The following is a 22,849-nucleotide window of genomic DNA, read 5'->3' on the forward strand; positions in this document are numbered from 1 at the left end:
CAACTTAAGCACCCAAAGCACTGACAGAATTCTCTGAAATTTCCATTTGGTCCATATCTGCTCACAGAAAAAGATTCAAGTACCGAATTTCATACCTACTGGGGCAATATAACCCTTTTTACTGGTTTGAAATACCAGAGGGAAAAAACATGCAAATTCCATCCTCCCCTGCATCCCAATAACTCTCCCCACTCCAAATCCTTTTCTACTGTTTAAGATAATGTAGCATTAAAATACAAAACCCATTTACCACTTCATCAGCAGCACCAGCCTCTTTATGACCTGTCCTTCTCAAAGTAGTTTTGCAAAACCATTGCCGAGGAATTAGGGAACACTTTTCATTATACATTCCCTTGTTTCACTGTTAGGGTTTGTTGTCATAAGATGTTATTAGACAGGAGGACTCCTACTGAGTCTTTGTCTACCAACTGCAGAGAGATAATGGTAACCGCTTGCCCTAGAAGGCTCCCTGCCTTTCCTTCTTCCCTCAGTCGTGGATTCACTACAATTACTGTTCTGCGGGGAGAGCAGGCAACTAAAAATATACCTGGTGGATAATCAACGGAAGAACAAAGAAAGCAGCCAGGTAGCAAAGCAGCCATCTAACCAGATGGACGACTAACTAACCAGATGGGAAGTTTGAGCTACACATCCGGAATCGATAGCTAAGGAACCGGCAAGCCCCCAATCAGCTAGCTGATCAGTGAGTGAAACCGGTTTGCCAAATAGCCAACTAGCTAACAGATGAGCCAAAGAGTCTTCAACTCCTCAATATCCAAAACAGTAGCTTCAATCCCATTAACCTGTGATTTAATGATGATTGACAGCAAACTACAGTGCAGAAAAATAAATCTTTGTTTTCCAGCATAAAAGGGGTGTGAGCAGGCACATGTATGTGCTATCTGTTGTTTGAGAGAATCCTGCGAAAATAACCCCTACTTATACCAATATGCCTAAGGGAAATTATAACTCCCTATAAGTAATTTTGTTTTAAGTAGTAGTTTCCAGAAAGGCCTCTCCAACCTATATTAAGATATTGCTGTATATAAATCTTGCTGTTGTGTGTTCAAAAAGGGACTGCTATCATGTTGCTCGGACTAATTCGTTGAAATGTTTGTAGGTCTGAAGCAGCTCTCAGCAGGAATAAACTTGGAAACATATGTTAAAAACATTGTTTCATATTTAAGACCACTGAGAGAAACAAAATTATCCTTCCCATAGCCATTCTTGAAGTCAGGACACTGAAAGATTCAACCTAAAGAGGGAAAAAAAAAAGGACCTGGGCTCTAAAGCCGGCTCCACCGCTTTTCTGTTGTGTGACCTCAATTTAAGTCACTTAACTTCTCTGTGCCTCAGTAGCCTCATCTGTAAAATGGGGATTAAGATTGTGAGCCCAGTGTAGGACAGGGACTGTGTCCAATTTAATTAGCTTATATCAACGCCCATGTTTAGTACAGTGCTTGGCACAAAGGAAACGTTTAACAAATACCATTAAAAAAAACCCAAAACCAAAAAGCCCCTTTTAGTATGTTGCAAATATAGCATGCTTCTTTGTTGGACAGAATATGAAGAATAAGATAGTGATCATATACATATCAATTACATATGGAATAACTAGATAATTACATACTATATAACATAATGATATAGAATAATAATCGCACTGTGACCTAAAAGTTTCCCACAGCAGTTGGGAAATAATGGAAAATATGGATTGGAATAGAACTATTTTCACTTGGTACACATTTAATAAACTGAAGAAATATTAACACTGCTATTGCTTTCCTTCCAAAACAGGATCGAAGGGTATGCAAAAACAATGAAAGGGAAAAATGATTACGTTCTAATCCTGGCTCTGCCACTTGTCTGCTGTGTGGCCTTGAGCAAGCCACTTCATTTCTCTGTGCCTCAGTTACCTCATCTGTAAGATGGGGATCGAGACTGTGAGCCCCACGTGGGACAAGGACTGTGTCTGACTCAATTTGCTTGTATCCACCCCAAGACTTAGTACAGTGTCTGGCACACAGTAATCGCTTAACGTACACTATCATTATTATTATTATTAATGGCTGAACTTCTTGCTGAATGGCAAAACAACATGGATTTGAATCCTAGGATACCCAAATATTTGGGAAATTTGAAAAGTGACGAGAGCCTGAAAATTGCACATTTTCATGTATAGCTTTTCTATGCTTATACTTACTCAGATTTCTTTTCACAGGTCTTTGAAGAATCTTCAATCCTTTTCTCCAGTTCGAGCAAGATTTCTTCTTTGTTTAAAAGGGTCTGCTGTGTTTGAATTAGTTCTTCCGCTACTGTTTTTAACCTGGAATACACATTTACTGAATCATCAAAAACAGGTATATCTTTCATGGATAATATACACACAAAAAATATGAGTATAACCGTATAGGTGTCCACGAGCAATAGAATAAGCAGATAGACATGGGAACAAATCACCTTCCAGATTGGCACTTCTTACTAACATATATTCTAATGTATTTCAGGTCCATTTTCCAGTTTTAAATGTCCCCCGAAACATATTCGACAAACACTCCGTGTTTTGCATGAGTCTTTGTAGATTACAATAATAACGACGGCATTTGTTAAGTGCTTACTATGTGCTAAGCACTGCTCTAAGCGCTGGGGTAGATACAAAGTAATCAGGTTGCCCCACGTGGGGTTCAAAGTCATAGTCCCTGTTTTACAGACGAGGTAACTGAGGCACAGAGAAGTTAAGTGACTTGCCCAAAGTCACACAGCTGATAAAGCGGCAGAGCCAGAATTAGAACCCATGACCTCTGACTCCCAAGCCCAGGATCTTTCCACTAAGCCAGGCTGCTTCAACACAAGTGACACATGGTGGAATAGATCGTTCATTTTGCATTGATGTTCTTTGTTTGGTACAACCGATGCAAGATCTTGTCACCATCGTTCCGGGTCCACGCCAATGCTCAAGGCACTCAAGCTGACACGTACGCATCTCTGGAGACTACACGCAAGAGCCCTAGGGCTGAGACCCTCATCTAAGGTTTTGCTTCATTATGAGTCTTAAATGTTTCTTTGGTTCTGTTCATTTTCAATCCCCCCACCACTTCAGCTCAACCCAGGCCGCACACATCCCTCCTCTAATGCTTACCTTTTTACTGTACCTCGATCTCTTTTATCTCACCGCCAACCTCTCACCCATGTCCTGCTTCTGGCCTGGAACGCTCCCCCACCCCCCACCTCGTATCCAACAGATAATTACTGACACTTAGCACACTGGCCAGTGCTGTTATCATGGACCTAAGTGCCACCCACCTTCTCACCATCCCCCGGTCTCGCCTATCCCACCGTAGACCCTTGGGCCACGTCCTCCCACGGTCCTGGATGCCCTCCCTCCTCACCTCACCAAACTAATTCTCTTCCCCTCTTCAAAACCCTACTTAAAGCTCACCCCCTCCAAGAGGCCTTCCCAGACTGGATTCCCCTTTTCCCTCTGCTCCCCCTCTACCCCCCGCTTCACCTCTCCTCAGCTAAGCCCTCTTTCCCCCCCCTTTCCCTCTGCTCCTCCCCCTCTCCCTTCCCATCCCCTCAGCACTGTATTCGTCCGCTCAACTGTATATATTTTCATTACCCTATTTATTTTAATGAGATGTACATCACCTTGATTCTATTTATTTGCTACTGTTTTAATGAGATGTTCATCCCCTTGATCCTATTTATTGCTATTGCTCTTGTCTGTCCGTCTCCCCCGATTAGACTGTAAGCCCGTCAAAGGGCAGGGACTGTATCTGTTACCGATTTGTACATTCCAAGCGCTTAGTAAAGTGCTCTGCACATAGTAAGCGCTCAATAAATACTACTGAATGAATGAACAATGTCAGAGCGTGGATCCACCAAGCCTCAAATCAAACCAAGGGCCTCTCAGTCAACCAACTAATCATTCAGTGACTTGTGTTCGGAGGACTGCACTGAATGCTTGGAAGAGTACAATACAAGAGTGGCGAGACAGGGTCCCTGTCCACAAGGAGCTTACATTCTAGAGGGGGAGACATACACTGATATAAGTAAATGTGAAATGTGAAAGTGGCAGTTGTCTCCCCTCCTGACAGCTGAGGACAGGGAAGAGGTTATTGTCCAACGGATTACGGGTACTGATTCGCCGTGAATACCTCATTTCTCCGTGCTTCAGTTACCTCATCTGTAAAATGGGGATTAAGGCTAAACCACATGTGGAATAAACAACCTAAATATCCAATAACTAAGGTCTGTTCACCTAAAGCAGTGGGGAGTCTGAAGACTCCCATCACCGAGATCCTTCTTCGACTTGCCTTCAAGTGATCAATCATTTATTGAGCGCTTATTGCGTGCAGAGCACTGTACTAAGCACTTAGGAGAGTACAACATAAGATAGCAAACACACACAACGAGCACGCAGTCTAGAGGGAGAGAGAGACATTAACAAAAGTAAATTATGGATATGTACCTAAGGGCTGAGAGGCTGAAGGTGGGGTAAATACAGGGTGCAAATACAAGCGCAAGGGTGAAGCAGAAGAGAGTGGGAGAAAAGGAAATGAGAACTTAGTTGGGGAAGGCCTCTTGGAGGAGGTGTGCTTTTAATAATAATAATAATAATAATAATAATAATGTCGGTATTTGTTAAGCGCTTACAATGTGCAGAGCACTGTTCTAAGCGCTGGAGTAGATACAGGGTAATCAAGTTGTCCCTCGTGAGGCTCACAGTCTTAATCCCCATTTGGGTATTAAGATGAGGTAACAGGCATAGAAAAGTTAAGTGACTTGCCCACAGTCACACAGCTGACAAGTGGCAGAGCCGGGATTCGAACCCATGACCTCTGACTCCCAAGCCCGGGCTCTTTCCACTGAGCCACGCTGCTTCTCTAATAAGGCTTTGAAGGTGGGAGAGAGTGAGCATCTGTTGGAAATGAAGGGGGAGGGACCTCCAGACCAGAGGCAGGATGTGGGCGAGGGGTCGTTGGCGAGATAACACAAGATGGAGGTACAGTGAGTAGGCTGGCGTTAGAGGAGCCGAGTGTGTGGGCTGGGTTGAAGTAGGCTTGTTGGGGGCAGAGAACGTGTCTACCAACTCTGTTGTGTACTCTCCCAAATGCTTAGTAAAGTGTTCTGCACCCAGTAAGTGTTCATTAAATCCCATTGATTGATTGACTGACTGAAAGGAGAAACGTGGGTAGGCTGGGCTCTAGTAGTTTGTGATTTTGGCCTGCTGACTCTGTGCTGTGGTGGTGTAATCCACGGTTACGCTTGTCTTCATATGGCTACCCCCATCTAGACTATGAGCCCGATGAGGGTCAGGGATTATGTCTCATCTGTCATGTTAGTACGTACTGCAGCGCTTAGCACAGTGCTTGGCATATAGCAAGCGCTTTACAACCAGTTAGTTATGATTTCATGACAAGATCCTCATCTTTCAATTCATTACCTGCCACTCTTTTAAGGAACAGAGCAAAAGCTTTACCACGTGGTATTTAAATAATTGGATTCTCAATCACATGTTATCATAGATTTGTTGCCTTTAATTTATTGCATTTTTAATTACTGCATCACTATAATTAGGAAATAAAGATTTATGAGCATAACCAACTCTACTTTCATTATACCCTCAATTATAATATATCAACTATTTCATTGCCCATGAAATGTTTGCTTCCGCAAAAGACATCAGCTTTTAACTTCAAGATGTTACACTCCAAGGTCTAGTCGTTCAAGCTGAATGTATATAAATAATATCAGTGTGAGTTGCACATATTTTTCAAGAGGCAATCGGCACCTGTGTGGTCTAAAAGAAAGCAATGAAAAATGTACTTCAGTAAGTTACTGATCTCTCGAAAATTTTTGTGAGAAATCAGGGATTCTTCCACAGCAAACTTTGTTTTACTCATTTAAATTTGATGTGAAACTTATAGGGAACATCTGTTGTTTTAAGCAAGAACTTCAGGGGCTCCAAATTCTTTCCTCATTCTTTACAACTACTGCTCCTTCAGCAGGTAACTATGGGAAAGTCATTAGATGAGTCAGAAGTAAAGAAAGCGACAGTCGTCTTCCCTCCTGACAGCTGAGGATAGGGAAGAGGTTATTGTCCAACAGATTATGGGTACAGAAAGATGGACCTTTGACTGATTCGCTGTGAATACCTCACTTCTCCGTGCTTCAGTTGTCTCATCTGTAAAATGGGGATTAAGGCTAAACCCCATGTGGAAGATGGCCTGTTATTACTTTTTTTTATGGTATTTGTTAAGTGCTCATAACCAGGGTGTATATGCCCGTACTATTTCTGGATAAAAGGAGGAGCAGAAATCAAAATTAAAAACATAAAACCAGCTCTTCAAAAATTGATGAGAAATGGGTTGTTTTTTCCATTTTAGGAAAAATATTGTGTATCACATTAAAGAAATTATTCTAACCCTTTTAAAAAAATGTTCACCAGCTGAATTTAGAAATTTAAGTTAGTGATCATGCACTGATAACAATAAATGAATATTAAGCAAATGTCTGCAATCCTGGAGGGTGATTTGATTGCCCGGGACTCCCAAACTGGTGAGTATAGAGAACTGAGATACTTTCATTAATTCAATAGTATTTAATCATATTTCTAATGTTTTGTTCAGATCACATATAAAATTAGCAGGAAAGCTATTGCTAAAGTTTCATACTCAATTCATAAGGATTTTTAGATTGATAAAATTGTGTAAATTTAATAAACTAAGAAGTGGAAACTTTAAACACTACAGTCATTAAATACCTCAATTTCCTTAGTACTTACATAGCTTGCAAACTTTCCGCTGTTAAATTATTCCACATGATCTCGTTAGCTTGAAGATTTTCATTTTCCTCCAGTAAGGAAGTATCAAATTCAATTTCTTGTTTAACAGCTGGAGCTCTAGTAAAGTATGCCAAATAATTGTGATTCAAATGTACTTATTATTTGTTCTACACAGAGAAAAATATACATCAAAAACATGCACAAATTCCTTATGCAGATAAGAACATTTACTCCTTTCCAAAACATGAAATCATTTATTTTAATTATCTGCAAAGATGTAAACAGGGAGCAAAACAGATCAGAACTCTTTTGCACCCCATCTTCATTTAAATAATAATGTTTCAGAATAGAAAATATTTTCTTAAATAGGAGGGGAGATATTAAGCTAAATAATTTGTTTCAGTGTAATAGATCAATTAATTGCAAATTAACAGGCACTAGTTAAGTGAAAAGGAATGTTATTTTAAGAAAAAAGAATCTAAAATGTGTGTGTAGACAGGTAAAATTAACATTTTCTTAATACTGCTTAATAGAGTTAAATATAAGTTTAGAGGCAACACAATGAGTACAATTTATCACCTTATTACAGTGGAAGAACTGGAATAAAAAAAAACATACCTGTGAGTCTCTATGAAATTATCATATTCTGTACTAGGATCTATTTGTTCAACTGAAGTCTGGATCTCTTTATGGACATTTACAATCTCCTCAGTAACAAGACTGGTAATTTGACTGTATTCATCAAATATCCCTTTTCTGTAGATAAAATACGATACGTTTATTCACACAGCTGTGATCACAAAACACCAATGCCAGTTTTCACAATTGGGAAATCTCTGTTACCACTACTTGAAAGATGACAACTTTTTCTCTCCCGTAAAGGCTATATCACACTAGAAGAAATGTTAATATTACATGTATCAACACGTTCCCTATAATCTGATGAATCTGAGAACGCCTTTTTCTCCCTCGGTATGTATTTGCTCATTGTGGGCAGGAACATGTTTACCAACTCTGTTATTCTGTACTCCCCCAAGCGCTTAGTATGGTGCTCTGCACGCAGTAAATACTCAGTGAATATGAGTGATTGATATATTAGCCTTCTACCCTGAATAAAACATTGGCATTTACTAAATTTTCTAATATAGCATAGCTAAATTCAGCTAGCACTCTTCGCTCCTCCCACTCTAACCACCCAACTCTACCTCATTCTCGACTCTCCTGTCTTTGACTCACTGACCAATGCCTGGCCCCTTTCTCTGCATCAATCTCCACCCTGCCCAAATCCACCGAACCACACCCCTCCCCAATTTCAAAGCCCTCTGAAAACATCACCTCCTTTGGGGAGCAGTCTGTGATTAACTCTCACCTCATTTGTCATGTCATTTTAGCAACTGCTCGTAGCACACAAAAATCAATCGTATTTATTGAGCACTCACTCTGTGCAGAGTGCTGTCCTAAGAGTTGGTAGACAGGTTCCCTGCCTACAAGGAGCCTACAGTATTTTGATCATTTATACCACTCACTCATTTTTGCGGATTTTTGCTCTTATTAGTTATAGCAACTGAATCTCTGTTTTCCTTACTATTCCCATTGTACATATATAATCTTTGTCTGCTTCTCTCCCCCATTAGACTGTAAATTGTGACTCCTACTTTTCTGGTATACTCCCAGCTGCTTCATTCAATACGCTGCACATAGAATTCTGCACCCTTAGCGTGCCAAAAAGTATTTGTTGATGGACAACATTCACCTTCAGTTTTTCTTTTAATAACTTTTTCCTGAGAATTTATTGGGGCTACTACTACCCTGGGGACTCGAAATCCAAAACTGCTAGCAGGAGAAGGAGCTCTTAGGTCCCGTTTCTGACACTGGGAGAAGTCCGGAAAAGCTCCCAAGATCTCTCCCTGTAGCATGACAAAATATTTGGGTAGCCAAAATGGATTTGGTACTGATAACTTCCTTTTCCAGATCATCTGCAGCACTGATTATAAAATTCCAGAGAAAATTGGGGAAAAAAGGAAAGATTGCTTATATTTTGAACAACTCAAGTTTTAAGGGGGAAAAAAATGGTTTTGATTAAAACCCAAGGGTTCTGAGAACAGACTGAACTAAACCTACTCAGCCAATGGGCTGTGCTGGCTGCCATTAGAGGCCCTTAATAAGGACCTTAAGCACAGTGCTTTTCACACAGTAAATGGGACTGTTCAATAAATATTGAATAAGTCCCGATTAGACTGTAAGCCCGTCAAACGGCAGGGACTGTCTCTATCTGTTGCCGACTTGTTCATCCCAAGCGCTTAGTACAGTGCTCTGCACATAGTAAGCGCTCAATAAATACTATTGAATGAATGAATAAATATGACAATGAATGAATGAATGAATGACCTGCAACTTAGCCATAACTGATCAATCCATGCCCCTCACCACCACGAGAAAACCAATGGAGACTGACAAAAGGAAAATCAGAAAAATGGGGTTAAAAAAAAGCTGCTGCTAAATAAAATCATGGTATTGTTGAAGTGCTTCCTATGTCTCAAGCACTGGGGTAACTAAAAGATAATCAGATTGGAAACTATCTCACTAATACATTTACTTAAAAAGAAATCAGCTTTTTTTTTTTCCCTCGACAGATGAATTACCTAAATTAAGGATATCTCATCTTTCACTTCTCAACTGTCTTAGGTTTAATTTCTCATTCCTTAGATTTCCAGCCTGGTTCTCTTTCCTATAGTGTATCACCTCTTCTTCTCCTATCAGCCCTCTAAGAAAGTCCTCTCATGGATGTACCATACTGAAAAAGTGCAGCAGCTTCTTGCTCTTTCCAATTTGATCAGCACTGAGTAATATTCTCTGGAAAAACAGGGCATCCCAGGTTGATGATTAAGTAGGATCTACCTTCTGGGAATCAACATTCTGAGATTGAAAAGTCAAGGCAACCAAGGTATGAGAAGGAAAACTCATAATCATCATCAAATAGCATTTATTAGGAAATCAACCTTAAGCAGTGGCTTTGAGGACTGTGGTTGGAACTTGAAGAGCAGGGGATACTCAAAATGCAATAGCAAGGTAACTTTAGTCTAAAGGAGCACAAGATAATTCACAGGGAGGTCCCTCTGTAGGACTGTCTATAACTGAAGGATTAAATGCTTTAAACTGTTATCATATAATGAAAAGAATAATTATAATAATAGTAATCATATTTGTTACGTGCTTACTATGTGCCAGGCACTGTACTAAGCACTGAGATGGATACAAGCAAGTCAGGTTGGAGGTGGGGTTTGCAGTCTCAATCCCCATTTTACAGATAAGGTAACAGGCACAGAGAAGTGAAGTGAGTTGCCCAAGGTCACACAACAGACAAGTGGAAGAGCTGGGATTCGAACCTACGACCTTCTGACTCCCAGGCCTGTGCTCTATCCACTATATCATACTGCTTCTCATCGTAAATGAACAAACCAGTATAAGGGAAACAGAACTCATTTTTCTAGGAAAGAGCCCAGGCCTGGGAGTCAGGTGACCTGGATTCTAATCCCAGCTGCACCACTTGCCAGCTGTGTGACTTTGGGAAAGTCACTTCACTTCTCTGTGCCTCAGTCACCTCACCTTTAGAATGAGGATTAAGACCTCTGCCCTCTGACCTGGACTGAGTCCCTGCCCCACATGGGGCTCAAAGTCCAACCTGATTATCTTGTATCTACCCTAGCATTTAGTACAGTGCTTGGCACATAGTAAGCACTTAACAGGTACCATGATAGAAAAAAAAAAAACACTCACAATCTGGGCAATGAACCAAATTATATTATTAACATGTAATTAAGCAAACAAAAGCCTTCAGATTCCAATACATTCTTATCATTAGTCAACTTCACTACAGAGCCCACAAATGATCGAGAAAAATGAAGACAGACTTTAATGTGTCTTGAAATTCAAAAAGGACCATTTCCATATTCGATTTAGTAATCTCGGTCAATGTAACAAGCCTAAATCAGAGACACTATGGAAAAACACAAAGCCAAGCCATCAAAACTAGCAATTGTCCCAGCCCGTCAAGCCATTCAAGGGCACCTCGGCCTGGTCACGGTTCAGGCTACCCCTTGCAGAGTGGTAATGGAGAATCTGATGGGCCACAAAAGGCACAGAAACTGATCTGACCTGGAATCATAATGGTATACACACTACTGGGTGATGCGGGTGACCCCAAAACAGATCAAACTAGCCCAGGACCAGAAGAGACCTTACTCCACGGAAACCGCCCTATTGAAGGTCACCAATGATCTCCTTCTTGCCAAATCCAATGGTGTCTACTCCATTCTAATCCTCTTCAACCTCTTGGGTGCCTTTGACACTGTGGACCACCCCCTTTCTCCTGGAAACATTATCCAACCTTGGCTTCACTGAAATTGTCCTCTCCTGGTTCTCCTCCTAGCTCTCTGGTCGCTAGTTCTCAGTCTCTTCCATAGGCTCTTCCTCTGCTTCCCACCCACTAACTGTGGGGGTCCCTCAAGGCTCAGCTCTAGGACCCCTTCAATTCTCCATCTACACTCACTCCCTTGGAGAACTCATTCGCTCCCATGGCTTCAACTAACACCTCTACACAGATGATTCCCAAATCTATCTCTCCAGGCCCAATTTCTCCTCCTCTGCAGTCTCGCATTTCCTCCTGCCTTCAAGAAGCAGTGTGGCCTAGTTGATAAAGCAGAATTACTTGACTTCTCTGGGCCTCGATTATCTCACCAGTAAAATGGGATTATTATTATTAATAATACTGGTATTTGCAAAGCATTTACTATGTGCCAAGCACTGTTCTAAGCACTGGGGTAGATACAAGGTAATGAGGTTGTCCCATGTGGGGCTCACAGTCTTAATCCCCATTTTACAAATGAGGTAACAGGCACAGAGAAGTGACCTGCCCAAAATCACACAGCTGATAAATTGCAGAGCCGGGATTAGAACCCACGACCTCTGACTCCCAAGCCAGTGCTCTTTCCACTAAGCCACGCTGCTTCTCTAAAACTAAGATAGATTAAGACTGTGAGCCCCATGTGGGACATGAACTTTGTCCAACCTGATTAGTTTGTATCTAACCCAGTGTTTAGAACAGACTTGGACACATAATAAGCACTTTAAAAAAAAAAAAAAATGTTGGTATTTGTTAAGCGCTTACTATGTGCAGAGCACTGTTCTAAGCGCTGGGGTAAACACAGGGGAATCAGGTTGTTCCACGTGGGGCTCACAGTCTTAATCCCCATTTTACAGAGGAGGGAACTGAGGCCCAGAGAAGTTAAGTGACTTGCCCACAGTCACACAGCTGACAAGTGGCAGAGCTGGGATTCGAATACTTTACAAATACCATCATTATTATTAGTATTACCTCACATCATTATTATTAGTATTACCTCAAACCTAACATGTCCAAAATGGAACTCCTTATCTTTCCACCCAAACCCCTTCCTCCCTCTGATTTTCCCATCACTAGAGAGAGCACCACCATCCTTCCTGTCTCCTGAGCCCGCAACCTTGGTGCTATCCTCAACTCCTCTCATTCAACCCACTGCAATCAATGACATTAAACAAATAAAAATTCTGTTGTCTGAATCACCCTAAGGATTCTTATTGCATGCCCACATTTAAGAAAAATGATGCAAATTGTTACTTAAGTGGTGAAACCAAAGGGGAATAAAGAAACTGGCACAGCAAGAAAAGGTAACTTGAACTTAACATCATTTTCTTTCTTTTAGACAATTCTGACTAATCTAGAGCTCACTGTCATGAAAAATCTGGAGGACGTCAATTCTCTGTCCTCTCCTGGTTCTCCTCTTGGCTCTCTACCTAGTCCTATTCAGTCTCTTTCCCAGGCTCCTCCTCTGATTTCCACTCTCTGTGGGAGTCCCTGAAGGCTCAGTTCTGGGTCTCCTTCTATTCTCCATTTACACCCCTCTGGAGAACCCATATTCTCACCCAAACCCTGCCCTCTCCCTGAAAACCAACTGGATCGGACAAAAGCGAAGCTCATTAATTGGAAGCAACAGGAGGCATATCTTACAGTGCTTTTATCATTTCTTCTTGCATTCTTTGCAGGGAGTTCAGGAGCAGAGGAAGAGTAGTGTCATAATACTGATGCTGATGAAGCTGTGCACCTTTCAAAGCCAACACGTACTGATTGTGCAATATGTGAAGTTTCATCGTAACTTTGTCGTAACGATCTTTCGCTTTTTCTGCTTCCTTCCCTGGGGGCAGACAAAGTGGATAAATCAGCGGTTGGATTTAACGAGTTCTGTGGAACTGTTTTTCTCTCTATGCACGACATTGACCACGGCACACTGTGAAAAGCCAGATTATGAGAGGAGGACCGGGATCACTGATATAGCATTTAATCAGAGACTGAGGCTGTCAAACATTTCTATGAATGAGTCGCTGAGAAAGAGCTGCCAATTATGAATACATTTTGCATTCCATTAGTAGCAGCCTAATGAACGATATCATTCAATGAAAAAGTAAAGAAAATTTGAGAATAAAGTCACCTTCAGTTTTTTGCAGACAAGAGAATAATGAATGTGGCTCCACTTCTGCTAAGGAACGTGATCCAAAAACTCAGCAGAGAGAAGAAAGCAGGATAGGAGGACACACGCGCGCGCACACAGGCAAACACTGAGAGACATATACAAAGGTCAAGAAGGAGTAGGCTCTTCTCTCCCACTTCTCTGCTGCTACCAGCTGTGCCCCGTGGGTTGTAGATGCCATCCCCATGGGTCATTCATTCAGTCATATTTATTGAGTGCTTACTGTGTGCAGAGCACTGTACTAAGCACTTGGGGCGACACTATATCAATAAACAGATGCATTTCCTGCCCACAACGAGCTCACAATCTAGAGGCCACAAGTTTAACATTCTGAAAACGGATCATCTTCTCTCACCTAACGCTAGAACTACGAGATTGAATACACGGAAAAAAATAATAATAACGGTGCTATTTGTTAAGTGCTTATGCTGAGTCAAGCACTGTATTAAGTGCTGGGGCAGATACAAGATAATCAGGTCAGACACAGACCTTGTTCCACATGGGGTTCGCGATCTAAATATAAGGGAGAACTGGTATTTAATTGAAGCACAGGGAAGGTGAGTTACTTGTCCAAGGTCACACAGAAAGTAAGCGACAGAGGTGGGATTAGAGCTCAGGTCTTCTGACACCGAGACCCTTGCTCTTTTCATGAGTAATCTTGTTTGATTAGTAGTAATTTGAGCATTGTGCTTAGGAGTTTCACGAGGCAGACACAGAGAGGAAAAGAGCTCCTGGGATACTTAAACATTCCTGACTAAATGATTCTGAAACTTCTTAGGAAACGTACCTTGAATGGTTTTTCAAAGCAGTCACCATTTTTCTTAAAAGAAAATGATGTGTAAAGTGCAGTGACTAACAGGAAACCCACATAATTTTTATTTCATGATTCCTTTCAGAGAACCACTCTTAGAATTTCTGAAGGACACTTTTGAAACTTTCTGCAACACTTGAAGATGCATTACATCACTAGCAATTTTCTCTTGAAACACTCCAACTCTGAGCTTCAACTGAATCAAAAGCAAAAATGAAATACTGTAGGTGAAGTGTTTAGAACAAAATTTTCAGAACTCAAGGAGAAACATTACTCAAATCTAGAAAACTGAAAGCCGATCGATGACTCAGTGGTGTTTACTGAGCACTTACTGTGCGCAGAGCACCGAACTAAGGACTTGGAAAAGTACAAGACAACCCAACTGGCAGTTGAGACCCCTGCCCAAAGCACTTAGAGTCTCCAGGGGGAGTCAGACACTCACAGTAAATTACAGATGGCAGAAAGAGTAGAATATAAGGATGTGTACGTAATTGCTGTGGGGCTGGGTGAATATCCAAGTGCTTAAGGGGTACCCAACCCACTCAAGTGCATAGTCAACAGTGATGGGAGAGCGTAGGCGAAATGAGAGCCTCCAAGAAGGCCTCTTGGAGGAGCTGTGTTTTTAGGAGGGTTCTGAAGGTAGGGGGGCCGGTGGACTGCCGGATATCAATCAGTCAATCTCACTGTGTGCAGAGAACTGTACTAAGCATTTGGGAAAGCACAATACAACAGAGGTGGTAGACATGATCCCTGCCTACAGTGAGCTTACAGTCTAAAGGGGTAGATAAGATAATACAGCATGGAAAGGATATGAAGGGGGAGGGGGTTCTGGGCCAGGAGGAGGACGTGGGTAAGGGTTCGGAGGCGAGGTAAATGAGGTCTAAGTACAGTGAGTAAGTTAGCGCTGGAGGAGCAAAGTGTGAGGGCTGGGTTGTAATACGAAATCAGCGAGGTAAGGTGGGAAATAAGTGCTTGGAGCAGCATGACAGCAGTTTGGATGGAGAAGAAAACACAGGTTCTAGAGATGTTGTGAAGGTAGAACTGACAGGATTTTGTGACAGATTGAATGTGTGACTTGGGTGGCGAGGCTCAGTGGACAGAGCACGGGCCTGGGAGTCAGAAGGACCTGGGTTCTAATTTCGGCTCCGCCACCTGTCTCCTGCGTGACCTTGGGCAAGTCACTTAACTTCTCTGTGCCTACCTCATTTGGAAAATGGGGATTAAGAGTATGAGCCCCATGTAAAACAGCGACTGTGTCCACAACCTGATTAACCTGTACCTACCCCAGCACTTAGAACAGTGCTTGGCACATAATAAGCACTTAAGTACCATAATTATTATTAGTAGAATTACTATTAAGAGCGACCGGTAGAGGTTAACGCCAAAGTGATGGGTTCGTGAAACAGGGAGGATGGCGGTGCTGTCTACAGTGCCGATTCTGCAAATACAGATATGGTGCAAATTCTGTTGCAGATTTGTACATTCCAAGCGCTTAGTACAGTGCTCTGCACAGAGTAAATACTATTGAATGAATACAGTGTTAGGGAAGTCAGGGAAAGGACGGGGTTTGGGTAGGAAACTCAGTCCATTAAGATGACAACTTCAGGGTTTTCTGTGTCCCAGTCCTAAGGTTATAGTAAATAATTTCCAAGATAACTTGCCAGGAATACAAGGCTCACATAAGAGCAATGTTTACTTCATTTAAACATGATTATTTCTAAAAACGTCTTCATTCAAAATGTCCATGTTAAAAGTGAAATTCCTCCCAAACGTTTTCAGCGACACTAAGCTATTCATACTACCCATCTGTCTTATTATTGCCCAGACAGTTAAATTATGTATACTACTCATCTGCCCTTTAAACTAATATGGGATGATTCAAAATGCCCACACCACTGAAATTAATACTAGAAAAAAATTATAATAAAGATATTCCAGTTTTTATTATTAAAAAAATTCCAGAAAAATCTTTCTGAAGAAAAGCTTTCACATGAATATAAACTAGCAAGGGCTCATCTGTGCTCATCCAGCCTAGCCAGAAAAATTAATCATATGCCTTAGCAAAACCCATGGTGTTAGTTACACTACATTTCATGTGCCATATAAGCACAATCATTTTACATCTAAGTGTCCATATTAACATATCTGTGTATATTAGGGTCTTTTAAAAATATGGTAGAACATTCTCCTTGGAAGGGTTGTGGGTACTGTGACAATGGAAAAAGAAACAAATTAGCACTAGATTGGAAGAGGAATCTAATATTTCTTAGTTTTTGTTCTTTTTTTCCCCCAAAATAAGCTTTGACAGAATTGTACAGACAGCAACCCATATACCATGCTGAAAAATGTATGATTCTATCTGAAAGCCATGTCTCCAAAGCAAGTCAAAATCATTCCTTTTAACCTTCCTTTAACAAGAGAAAAGACTTTCTCACAAATTCTTCGTTTGCAGCATAAAGTTATTAGTTTCAGAATACTGCAGACCATTATTAGACAATCTAACTTGTAAATGACAGCATTTGGATTTAAAGTTACTATAAAAGGAACTCAATGAATAAAATACATATTGACAGCTACAGTATTTTGCCTCTACTTCAGTGTGATTTTCTAAGGGATGAGATGCAGTGAAGCAGGGCACAGAGCTGTTCTACTTGTCAATTAAAAGGGAGGAAAACATCCACTTTCTCTTTACCCGTAAAATGAATTTCACAAAGAGATCTAATTATAATTCTTTTACCATCACTTGTTGACAAATCTGTTTAATGTTTGTAGTAATAGCCTGGGTATACAATATGTCATGCCATAAACAGTCTTATGAAGCTGGCAAAATTCAATTATGCAAGCTTAACATTTACAAGAGAGAAGCTTGAACACTCAAACTATTCTGGGAAGCCAAATATTTCTTTTTTCCCCCCTCCAATATAAACTTCTGCAGTATTTCTGTCGCACTATCTTCTTTAGCGCAGAGCTTCCTAATAATCACTTAAAACTGAGTCTCTCTCAAAATTAAAAATCTGGCAATGAGTCTCTGTTTTGTTTTGCTTCATTAAACCCACAGTAGTGCAGATGCTAAACTGACCTCCTGTTCCGCATGTCTGCCGAGCTGTCCAACAAGAGGAAATACTTCAATCACAGCTGAACAGATTTCTGATGGAGATAAGATGGAACCTTTTCTCTCTCGGGAGTGATAAAGCCCTGGACTAGGTTCCCTAAGGAGGTTACGTAGTCTCCATCCCTGGAAAGGTTAAGAAAGGAACAAACACCCGAAGCCAAGGAGCAATTACTTACCCACCTAAAGGTCACATAGGGAGTAGGCCAAATGGCCTTTTGAGGCCTACTCTAGCACTACTGTTCCCTAAAGCTAAGCAAAGCTTACTTGTCTGAAGGAGGGGCTTATGTACACATCCGTCATTTATTTATATTAACGTGTGTCTCTCCCTCTAGACTGTAAGCACCCTGTGGCTAGAGAACACACCTACTAACTCTGGTACACTGTACTCTCCCAAGCGTGTGGCTCAGAACATGGGGCTGGGAGTCAGAAGGACCCGGGTTTGGACCCGGCTCTGCCACCTGTCTACTGTGTGACCTTGGGCGAGTTACTTCACTTTTCTGGGCTTCAGTTACTTCATCTGGAAAATGGGGATTAAGGCTCAAAGCCCCACGTGGGACAGGGACTGTGTCCAACCTGATGGGACTTGTATCTTCCCAACCACTCAGGACAGTGCTTGACCCATAATAAGCACTCGATAAATACCGCAAAAAAAGGAAAAGACTGAGGATGACAGGAGATTAGAAAAGGAAAATGGGGGCGGAGGGAGGGTGAGGAAGGTAAAAGGGCACCAGAGGTTGTGTGTTATTTCTATTGTACTCTCTCAAGTGCCTAGAAGTGTGTTCTGTGCACAGTAGGAACTCAATGAATTAACTTTTCCCTACTGTCTTTTTGGCACCATTTCACTCACCTCCTCCGGCACAACCTCATCTTAGTCCATCCTCTCCATGCCAAAAGCCAGACCAAAGACGAGATTCACTCCCGGCCCTTGTGAGTCCACGTCAGCAGGAGCTGTCGAACTCCCCTTCCCTCCCTGCCACTACCAACCGCCTACCGGCTGCTGTCATCTCTAAGAAGCAGCAGCACCGCCGAGGATGAGTCAGTGGAGCCGAGGTCTCTGCGGCTCAAGCTGTGACTCCACTGGTTCATCCTTTAACGCGACTGTCCTGGCTTCAGTTCTGGCCCCTTTCTGACTCCAAGGGGTGGCGTGGGCCAGCTATGGCTACACGCTCCACCCCAAAATCAGGGAACAGTAGGAGTAATAGTATTCATTAAGCACCTAAACTGGGCCAAGCACTGTATGAAGTGCTGGGAGGGGGGCGAGAAACAAAAACCAGAGCTGAGAACGTTCCAGGCCCTCTAGGCGCTCACGATCGGAATGAAACTGATGGTCGCCCCTGACGTACCAAGCCCACGAGGACAACTGCCCCCTTTGCCCCAACGGAGTTGGCTCCTACGCTCAGTACTGAGCGCGTTCTTATGGTTACAGCCAGCTCTGTAACACAGAGGTTGCGTTCTTTGAGAGTCCTTCATTAAAGCAACGTGCGCACTACAGTACTCATGGCGTGTCTGTTTCCACATGCATGCCCGCGACCTTTATCTCCGACGACGCGTCACGTTCTAGTCAGACAGACGCACCATTGTCAGAGGGACGTTGTCTACATTTGCTGGCATATCCTATCCAAAATGTGTGGTGAAAGCATGCATTGTGGCAGAACTGCATCCAGTTCTGGGCTCTATAATATAAGGGTCACATGGAAGACTTGGTGAGGGCTCAGGCGAGAGACACTGGCGGATAGATCAGAAAATGAAACCTCTAAGGAAAAGCTAAAGAAAATAAGATTATTTCCTCTGATGAGAAAGGCTGACAGGTGACATTAAGTCCAATGCCCTGCTCTCTTCCACTTTAATTTCCTCTTTCGCACAGGAGAGGCAAAAAATTCCAGCTTCTGTTGTTTTTTTCATATCTAAGAGGCTTGTTCACCTTATTAGAAAATCAACATAATAATGATTCTTTAGACCCTGAGGAAGCTCCCAAAAGTCATTAGTGCGCTTCTCATCCTCACTGGAATTACTGCTTTCAAAATAAATGTCAATTATCTAAATTATGCGATTTAACAAATAATAGGCAGTTCTATTTGCAGTTTTACAACTTTATTAATCTTTTTATATTTTCACTGAACTAGCACTACAAAGACACAATAGAGTGACTGAAAAATTGGCAAGAGGGTCTGTTTGGGGTTTTGTGTGTGTTTTAGTTTTCTTTCTATATTTTTAGTCACGGAATTAATAGTGCAAAGAAAACTCTATAGGGAACAAAATACATACAAATACCCTTTATTTTAAGAGACGCAATGAATCAGCAAATGTGGGTTTCTTCCTGTTTCTTTAAACTTTGTCGACTTGGGAAAAGCTAAGTTCTGATTCCGATGCCTCAGCCACATTTGAAAGACTTACACGATACAAATGAAGCTTTGACCATGTTCTAACTCACATAATATTTTGGGAGCTAATCAGTGTATTGTAACTTGTTTTTCGAGCAGCTTTAAACTGACGTAAATTAGATTAATAACTACTGCAGCTATTATTTTTTATGGCTTAGAAAGTTCAATCACATTAAGCCTCACGCAACTATAAGCATTCATTCCTTTTGCTAGCTGTTGGTGGCTCATATAACAATGACAAGTTTCCAAAAAAAAAAAAAACAACAACCCCAAAACTGTCATTTAGAGTGAGTCATTTCAAAAAATTGAGCACCTGCCTTAAGCTTTCTCCTCTGCACTGCAGTCTTTAGGAAGTCCACCCCCAGATATATTTAACAGCCTTTTAACTTTTGAGAGGAAAAGCACTATAAAATTACTAATGAAACATTTCCTAATATTCACAGTCTACTGTGGGAGAGGGGTGCATTTTTATTCCTCATGAAATTTAAAAACCAAGACAATATTTTTAAGTTGGTTGATATTTGAACTTACCCACCTGTCTCAAAAGCTAAACCCATTAGAACTTTGAATTACTTTAGCACATTTAAAAGGACAGCTCAATTTTTAATCAAATGTAATTGTGCTAATCACTGCAACGTAACTCATTATGCTTGTACTTTAAAATTGTTCAGAGTAATATGAATCCTTTATTTTTGTAGCCTAAACCATAAGAGCATTATTTGGAGACTCAAGGCCTCTCTCAAGGAATAAAAGTATATTTTATAATTCCCAGGTCACTTGCAAGCTTTGTAGAGAGTGTGGAATTGGAAGAATGCATTTTATTCATTTCCTGTTAATCCAGACATGAATGTGAAACTGAGTCTATATGAGAGCAAAAGGAAATCATAAAAAAACCTGTGATCAGTGGGTGGATGTCTTTGGCCAACTCGACTGACACATATTCAGATTGAAATCTATATTCAAATGGTGCCACCATCTATAACTTGAATTACTTCCCATCACATAGCACTTGAATTATGCATCTTGAATTCTTTCCCACCTTGCAATATGGTATGGTGATCTGGAGGCTAATGTTGCTGCCTGAAAAACTACCCAAAAGGGCATGAGTTTCACCTGAACCATCTGAAGGCACACCACTGAGAAATAAAATCACCCAATTTTTCAACAGATGCCAAAGTCAATGCCAAAGGGTACTACCTTTCCAGAGGTGGATTTTATTTCTTCAGGGTTGGTAGGCTTTAACAATAAAAAGTAATGAAAAATGTGGTATTTGTTAAGCGCTTACTATACGCCAGGCACTGTTCACTGTGTTGCGGCAGATACAAGTGAATCAGGTTGGATCCAGACCTCATCTCACCCGGGGCTCACAGTCTAAGTGGGAGGGAGAACAAGGATTGAATCCCCATTTAACAGAGGAGGAAACTGAGGCATAGAGAAGTTAGGTGACTTGCCCAGAGCATGCAGCAGACAAGTGGTAGAACTGGGATTAGAAGTCTCCTGACCTGGATATGAGTCAGTCATTCAGTCAGTGAGCTTGAAACACAGAGGAGATGAAGGGTTTGGAAAAGAAGATGAGGGAAGATGTTGAACTTGAGGTGCTGCTGGGACATCCAATGTAGAGATGTCCCGGAGGCAGGAGGAAATGTGTGTTTTCAGAGGATGGAGGCTGGGGCTGGAGAGATACATTTGGGAGACATGGGAGTGGATGAGCTCCCCAAGGATTGAGTGGAGCTTGAGAAGAGAAGGGGACCCAGAACTGAGCCTTAGGGGACACCGGTAGTCAGAGGAGGAGCTAGTAAAAGAGAATAAGAGGGATCAAACAGAGAGGTAGGAGAAGAACCAGGAGAGGACCGTGTTGGAGAAACAGAGGATAGACAGTGTTTCCAAGAGACGGGGTTGGTCCATAATGCCAAAGGCAACCGAGAGGTTGAGGAGGACTAGGAGAGAGTAGAATCTGATAGGTTTGGCAGGAAGGAGACCCTGTGGAGAGTGGTCTCAGGGGAGAGAAGGGGGCAAAAGACAGATTGGATTGGGTCAAGGAGGGAGTTGGAGTCAGTCAAACAAAGGAGCTTACTCCGGCTCGTAGTTAACTTAAAGCTCTTAGGCCTGTCTCTGAATCTTTGCTTGAACAGCCACACATGCATAGAACTATCCCTCTCCTTCTGTAAGTCTGAGTTTTAATTCTCCTGAGTTTCTAAACCCTTCCGAGTTTTAATTCACAGGTTAATTTCAGATGGACGTTTTCCAGGACTTTCCATTTCCTAGGCCTCTTTCATGCCCCTTTAAATTGAAAACCCCTCAGAAGCAGGAACTGTTTCTGGGTTCTAATCCCGGCTCTGCCACGTGTCTGCTCTGTGACCTTGCTAATTTCTCCGTGCCTCAGTTACCTCTTTTTATAAAATGGGGGTTCAATCCTACTCCCTCCGCGGGTTTAGACTGTGAGCCCCGTGTGAGACAGGGACTGTGTCCAACCTGATTATCTCGTATCTACCCCAGTGCCTAGCACATGAGTGCGAAACAAATACCACTTAAAAATATCTATGCTCCTTAATTTTCAGGAAAGTGTCAGGCATCCAGTTGTCAGCCTATATTTGTTGAGCACAATCATCATAATTATCTGGTAATGCCCACCACTTATTCCAAAGACTGATTGGGATACATAATATTTTAGAAGAAAAAAATATAATCTGAAGTGAAATTAAATACATACTAAGAGTGCTTGCAAAATATTCCATAGCAAAATAGTCCATTTCAAAAATGGTGATTGCTTATCTAAATAACTATATCAGTGCTGCTCAATGCATACAAATTAGCTCAATTTAGGCCTTTTTAGAAAGTAAATATCTAAGAAATGACAACTTGTTAGATCCTGTGAAAAAGTGAGTCCCTCCACTGACCTTTTATTAATCACAAAAATCAGAGATTGAAAAAACTAGAGGTAAAAGCAGATTAGAAGTCACCGGAGCAACAATTTATATTTTCCAGTACAGAAGACTCAATGTACAGTTGGAATTTCATAGTATTAAAATTTACCTTTTTCCCCTCCATCTTCCAATAAAGATGACAATCTAAAAACAAATTCTATTTTCTGGCCCATGCTCTACCTAAAAGGTAGTGTGAGTGTGCACACGTAAGTAAAAAGCTGAGGATTTATTTGGAGCTGGCATATCTTGCAAAGAGCAAGTACGAAGTGAA

The 22,849-nt window shown here is 41.5% G+C and overlaps 1 protein-coding gene across 4 annotated transcripts in view; it reads right to left on the bottom strand.

Moving 5' to 3' along the window:
* FER (FER tyrosine kinase) overlaps positions 1–22,849 on the bottom strand; it is a 290,188-nt gene that overhangs the window by 213,369 nt on the left and 53,970 nt on the right. For 3 of the 4 annotated variants that reach the window (XM_029053950.2, XM_007672816.3, XM_016228513.3), the window contains exons 5-8: positions 12,834–13,017; positions 7,406–7,543; positions 6,788–6,904; positions 2,204–2,326 (exon numbers count right to left, since the gene is read on the bottom strand). In XM_029053950.2, coding sequence (XP_028909783.1) covers positions 2,204–2,326; positions 6,788–6,904; positions 7,406–7,543; positions 12,834–13,017 — 562 coding nt within the window. Of the gene's footprint in view, positions 1–2,203; positions 2,327–5,525; positions 5,804–6,787; positions 6,905–7,405; positions 7,544–12,833; positions 13,018–22,849 lie in introns of those variants that run through there. The other variant, XM_029053954.2, reaches the window with a different exon arrangement.

The sequence above is a fragment of the Ornithorhynchus anatinus genome, chromosome X3, assembly GCF_004115215.2.
Source record: "Ornithorhynchus anatinus isolate Pmale09 chromosome X3, mOrnAna1.pri.v4, whole genome shotgun sequence".
Lineage (NCBI taxonomy): Eukaryota > Metazoa > Chordata > Mammalia > Monotremata > Ornithorhynchidae > Ornithorhynchus > Ornithorhynchus anatinus.